The sequence below is a fragment of the Cupressus sempervirens genome, chromosome 3 (assembly GCF_028749045.1).
Source record: "Cupressus sempervirens isolate cs-2001-9-10 chromosome 3, ASM2874904v1, whole genome shotgun sequence".
In the NCBI taxonomy this organism is placed as follows: domain Eukaryota; kingdom Viridiplantae; phylum Streptophyta; class Pinopsida; order Cupressales; family Cupressaceae; genus Cupressus; species Cupressus sempervirens.
Window position 1 is genome coordinate 458,564,385 of NC_143120.1, and position 6,699 is coordinate 458,571,083.

Genomic DNA, 6,699 nt, shown 5'->3' on the forward strand with positions numbered 1-6,699 from the left:
CTTTAAATCTTTTCTTACCTCCATCCTCTTCTTTTAACCTATAAAACCACTTATTCTATAAAGCTCTTTTACTTACAGGCAATTTGCATAAATCCCAAGTCTTATTTTTCAGCAAAGAGTCCATTTCTTCTTTCATTGCAGACTCCCACTAAATCTTAGTATCCACCTGCACAACTTCATCATAACATTTAGGTTCACTAGCATCTATTAATAAAATAGAATACAAAGAGGGATAATATCTTTCTGGAGGTCTAGTTTGCCTTGTTGACCATCTAACATTCATTGGTGTATATGGTATTTGTTGTTACGGTTGTTACACAACATGAGGAATGACTAGAACATAATCTTTTGGAGTATCATCCAACACTAAATCATCATCTTCTTTCTTCTCATGTTGTTGCAATAGATCTTTGTACAACACTTTTTCATTGAATATGACATCCCTGCTTCTTATAATTTTATGATTTTCAAAATCCCAAGGCTTATAACCAAATTCATTAATGTCATATCTAAAAAATACACATTTCTTTGACTTAGCTTCCAGCTTGGTTCTATTTTTAGAATCTATGTGAGCAAATGCTTCACAATCAAAAGTTTTGAGAAAAAAATAACTCGCCTTCTTACCAGTCCATGCTTCCTATGGAATACCACAACCCAAAGGAGTAGAAGGACCTCTATCAATCAAATATACAACAATATTGATAGCCTCTGCCCACATGTGTAAGGGCAATCCAACATGCAACCTCATGCTCCTTGCACGCTCCATTATAGTCCTGTTCATGAGTTCAGCCACTCCATTTTCCTATGGAGTCCTTGGAGTAGTTTTGTGTCTACGAATACCATTAGTGGAGCAATAATCTTCAAATTCATAACTGCAATACTGACCACCATTATCAGATCTAAGACATTTTAATTTCTTACTAGTCTCATTTTCAACCAAGCATTTCCATTTCTTTAAAGTTTGAAATACATCAGATTTCTGTCTAAAGAAAAAAAACCTATACTTTTCTAGTTGCATCATCAATAAATATAACATAATAATGAGAGTCACCAAGGGAAGATACCTAAGCCAGTCCCCATACATCTGTATGCACAAGCTCTAATTTCTCTCTTTTATTTTCCTTCCAGTCTTCACAAAACTCACTCTCTTTTATTTTCCATACACACAACTTTCTCGAAAATCCATATTAACACATTTTAGAGCTGGTAAAACATTCTTTGAATGAAGTACTTTCATACCTTTTTCACTCATGTGCCCAAGTCTGTTGTGCCATAGTGTTGTATCACAATTTACAGTAGCTATTTGTTCTCCCTGCTCAACTGCAGCAACTGTTCCTGAACATTCAATTTTCTTTGAAACAATTAAAGTCGAAGGAACAATATGATTTGTACAAAGATATAAGATGCCTACTTTCACACCTTTTTCTAGTACAAGGGATCCTTTTGAAACCTTTCAATTTTTATCATTAAAAGTAACTGCACAACCCTCATCACTGAGTTTCCTTGCTAAAATTAAATTCCTACTCAGTCTTGGAACATGTCTTACCTCATGTAGTAGCCAATGATTCCCATTCTGCAACTTAATCTTAACTTTTCCCTTTCCAACAATCTGATAGGTTTCATTATTCCCCAAATAAACAAGCCCAAAATCCTCTTGGACATAATCAATGAAATAACCTCTATGAGGTGTAGCATGAAATGAAGCACCAGAATTTAAAACCCATGAATCATCAACACTTTCTAAAGACAGAAACAAAGCATCCTCTTCAGATTTGTTACTTACCACATTTGCCTCCTTGTCTCCATCTAGTCTACCTCCTTCATTTTTCTTTCGATTCCAACAATCTTTCTTTTTATGCCCTGGTCTCCCATAGTACCAGGAATCGTTGAGTCCTCTTAATTGAGCCCTCCTCCCCTTTGACTTTCCTTTTGATTTCCCACGATTTCTGGAATTACTTCCTCTCTTAGTTGTTTTGCCTTGACTTTGTGCATTCAAAGCACTTCTAGATGTAGATTCACTTGAGGATTTCCTACGAGTTTCCTCACTCAAAATAACACCGATTGCATCATCATATTTTAAGGTACTAGATTCAGGAATAGGATTACTCATAGCCATTACCAAGCCATTCTAACTTTCAGGCAAAGAATACAAAATCAAGAGAGCCCTAATTTCTTCATCAAAATTGATACCCACAGAAGATAACTGAGTATTAATAGTATTAAACTCATTTAAATGATCTGCAACAGATCCACCTTCTGCCATTTTCATATTAAATAAACGATTCATGTGAAATACCTTGTTTGAAGCGGAGGGCTTTTCATATACTTTCGCTAGGATTTGCATCAAATCTTCTGTCATCTTCACTTTTGTAATATTAAATGCCACCAATGGTGTCAGGCATAATCAAATGCTTCCAAGTGCCTTTCTATCCAAAAGATCCCAGTCATCATTTGACATAGATCCCTGATTCTTGGTTTTGCCTTCCAACGGCTTCCATAAATCCTTTCGATAAAGATAGTCTTCCATTTGCATCTTCCATAACTGAAAGTTCTACCCATTAAACCTATCAACCCTCAGCTTACCCTCGTCTGCCATCGCTCCCACTCAACTATGGTCATTCAAAGTGTCGACTCATACCTACTTAAAGATCCCCCAATAACCATGCACTACAATCACCTCAAAAAATGACTGACCATTAGTACATGTGTGAACAACTATTGGTACATGTGTTACAATTCTTGGGGCTCCTTTAATATTAGTAATTGGGGCTAAAGATGACAAAGAACACCATAGTTATTGGACGCCCTAATGATTTCTGGGGACTTTCCCTTATTGACACCACATGTTGTGCAATCAACTATGTAAGAAAAAAATGGTCATGCTCTACAACCACTTCAAAATTTGTCAATACTTATACACAAATGTCCCTTTAGCCATTATGAAACATTAATACTTATGCACACATGTCGAAAACATCACCATAGGCATTCACAAATATCAATTACCGAAGATATAAGTTAATTGCTATACTCATTAAAAGACTTTTAGTTATAGTTATTGATTTCTTTAAAGTTAGTAAAAGTTAAATACATTTAGTATACTACTAATACACCTATTATATATATATATATATATATAAGTGTTGAGACACTGCAACCACCTAAAAAATGTCTATATTTATGCACAAATGTCCTATTAGCCATTCTAAAACATGAGCATTTATGTACAAATGTCTAAAATATCCACACCATTAAAAAATATCAAGTACATGATATTACTTATTAATAGACTTTACTTATATTTTTTGATTTCTTTAAAGCTAGTAAAAGTTAAATGCATCTAAAAGTGTACTACTATAAAACAATTTTTAAAAAATAAGAATATTTTAAAATATATGGTTCCTACATGATATTCTTCCCTTAATATTAGTATTAGTAAAATATAATGTTTTATTAAAAAATTGGATTATTGAATATATGTGGTCCCTAGCTATGCTACTCTTCTAATATTATTATTATTTTATGGAGATCCTCCATGAAATATTTGTAAGCTATTCAATAGAGCCTCATGCCACCAAATCGCCCTAGCACAATCGGGGAGCCACACACTCAGCAAGACTTGTTCATAGTGAGCTTTTTAAGAACCTTTCAAGTTCGCCGAAGAAATATCCAAAAAAAACTTGTGATTGGAAGAGTTGTTCGGAGTGAGCTCTTTAAGAACCTTTCAAGTTCGCCGAAGAAATATCCAAAAAAAACTTGTGGTTGGAAGAGGCCCAAAGAACCTGAAAAAGCAGGCCGTATATCCAACGATGCTTCCCACCACAATCAAAACAGAGCCGCACATTTGGAGTTCAAAGACAGAAGCACCAACGTGTCCTCGCATTGTGGCTTCACCCGTCTTCGATCCTGCTGTCACCAAGCATGGCAATTTCGCAGATTTAAGGAAAGCCACATAAAATTGTGGAATTTCTTGCTTCAATGACGTACCAGATTTGTCAATACACGCTATTTTTGGTATCAAGTACATCAGTTTTCTTCCCCACTCCACCAACACCTGCTCAATTCCTGGCCACACTATTAGCTTTCACAAATCTGCACTCGACAAGGACGCACAGTTTCCTCATCTTTACGCCTTCAAATTCATACGCTGCCCCTCTTTTCCTGCAAAGACCCGATTTCTTCTTTCTTAGACCTCAAATTCATTTCGCAGATCCCCTTTACACCTCAAATCCGTGAGCAGAGGTTTGATTTCTTCAACCCTAAATTTTGTTCCGTAGATACCCTTTACATTAAAAATCCGTGAGCAAAGAGGCTTAAATTCTTCTTTTTAACCCTACGATTCATTCTACAGATCCCTTTTATTGTAAAATTCCGTGAGTGCGGAAACCCTATTTCAACCCGAAAATTCATTCCTCAGATCCCCTTTCCAGCAAGAATCCATAACCAACGAGGTTTAAGCTTTCAATTCATTCCACAGCCCACCTTTACAGCAGAAATCCGTGAGCATCGAGGCCCGATTTCTTCTTCTTTACCCCTTTAAATTCTTTGCACAGGTCCCTTTTACTGCAAAAATCCGTGAGCAGGGGGGAAAGCCCTATTTCAATGGCGGTTGGGAGGAAGAACAGGACGCAGTGCGAGCTTTGCAGTAGAGAAAGCGCTGTGCGCTGCGAGGCGGACTGTGCAAATCTGTGCTGGGAATGCGATTCAAAGGTGCATTCTGCAAATTTCCTGGTTGCCAGACATTCGAGGATTGTTCTCTGCTGCAGATGCCGTCGACAGACCAGGACGGCCATTTGTGGAGCTTCTCCGCAAGCGGAATTCAGCCTTTGCAGAGCTTGCTCGGTATGGGGCGATTCAAGGCAAAATGCTGACATGAAAGTGATTTCAGTCCTGAAACGCTGGTACAAAAAAATGAATCTGAGAAACCCTTGTACGGTTTCTTTAGCCATGAAATTGATTGAAAAGGCGCGGATCAAACAGGGGAAGTTGTTTAGGCAGAAATTAAGAGTTTTTCTGGCCGCTGCGCTCTGGTCCGCTGCTAAAATCTGCGAAAATGAGGGCAGATTGCCGTGCTTGAAGAGATTTGAGAATTGCACAGGAATTGCAGTGAAATTGATGTTTTTGGGGCAGAAGAAGCTGTGTTCTTCTCTAGATTTGAAAATGGCGGAGCAAGGAGAAGAGGATTCAGAAGAATGTTCGTCGTCTTAGACATTTTTGTGATCGTCCGCGCTGCTTTTTCAGCTTTTACGGAAGATTTGTCAAAACAGAAATTTGTATTAGAATGTTCAGCTTGCTTCGATCTACAGAAACTAGTGGCTGCCAAAGTACAAGATTTTCCAAGAGAAATTGATCATTACTTGGAAATAGAAATGGAAACGGATATTTTAATATTTCGTCACATACAAGAGATAATTTCCATAGCAAGTTATCAGGATTATTTTAATATTTCGTCACATATAATTTATAAGTAGGAGATAATTTCCATAGCAAGTTATCAGGATTTAATTTGTTTTCGGTATGAGATATATGTATTATTTGCAGGAGGTATCTAGTTAGTCATAGGATCAATGAAGTCTTCATTGTAATTTGATCTAGTGACTTTTCTTCAAGAATCATCATACAAATTCGGAATATATAATTAAAAAATATATTTCATTGAATCATTGTCTAGATTTAAAAATCATAAATTCCTCCAAATTATAACTCTTTTTGTATAAAAATTTAAAATTTATTCCTTTTAATTATTTTATGAATGGAAATGTACATAGAATGGATGGGCAATATTAGTACGTTTATTTATTCTTTATTATTGGCTCTCTATAATTACAGGGTTATTGGCGTATCTTTTTAGGAAGTGTACAATTTTTCTACCACATATTTCATGCTTAATACTATAAAGAAAATTTGGTAATCATTCAATAATATAATATTCGTAAGTAGGAGATATTTTCTACATATATTATGAGTAGTGATTCACACATGAATCCATCTCTAATGAAAATGAATGGAACACTTAGCTACCATTGGCTCTAGGTGATGTTTACACAAGGGAAGCATCGAGACTTGTATACTCATTGGATCGAGGTGATGCTCACACAAAAGTGTAAGCATTGGGACTCGTATACTCATTGGATCTAGGTGATGCCCACAGAGGTGAAGCATTGGGACTCATATGAGAGATGGATTCATGTGTGAATCACTACTCATGATATATGGGTCAATTATTCTCTTTGGTATTCAATAAAACTTTTACTCCTCTTTTAGTTAAAAACTACACAATTAAATCATAATAACAGTATCACAATATAATATTCATTATAACATTAAAAAGAATTAATCTTTGTCTACCAAATCATTAGAAAGATAAATAGTCACTAAAACTATTTAATATAAAATAACCTCATTTGTCACAAAAAAATTTATATAAAATCCACTTGCAGAAAGAGAGAGGATTGGTGAGGGGTAGTACCTTCCTAAAGATATAAACAATACAACTAGATCCTAGCTTTAAAATACAATTTAAACAAATCTATAGATTCTACACAACTTCAAAGACCAAAGATTCTACACAACCTCAGAGACCAATATTAATTCTAAGTAGTTGATTTCACAACTAAAGTTCAAATTTGTCTATTTCATACAAAACAAGATAACATTTTCCTTGATTTTGATCTAAGCGTTTTTAACCTTATAAGTTTG

At 35.5% G+C, this 6,699-nt stretch overlaps 1 protein-coding gene across 1 annotated transcript; it reads left to right on the top strand.

Moving 5' to 3' along the window:
* The first annotated feature begins 3,748 nt into the window (after positions 1-3,748).
* LOC149567072 (B-box zinc finger protein 32-like) lies at positions 3,749-5,660 on the top strand. Its single transcript, XM_089820297.1, has one exon. It carries the CDS (start codon positions 4,603-4,605, stop codon positions 5,206-5,208), a length of 606 nt encoding a protein of 201 aa, XP_089676423.1. The 5' UTR covers positions 3,749-4,602; the 3' UTR covers positions 5,209-5,660.
* Positions 5,661-6,699: the final 1,039 nt, after the last annotated feature.

Bases quoted from the DNA above. Each gene is read 5' to 3' on its own strand.
- LOC149567072 (XM_089820297.1), top strand. From the start codon at position 4,603: ATGGCGGTTGGGAGGAAGAACAGGACGCAGTGCGAGCTTTGCAGTAGA.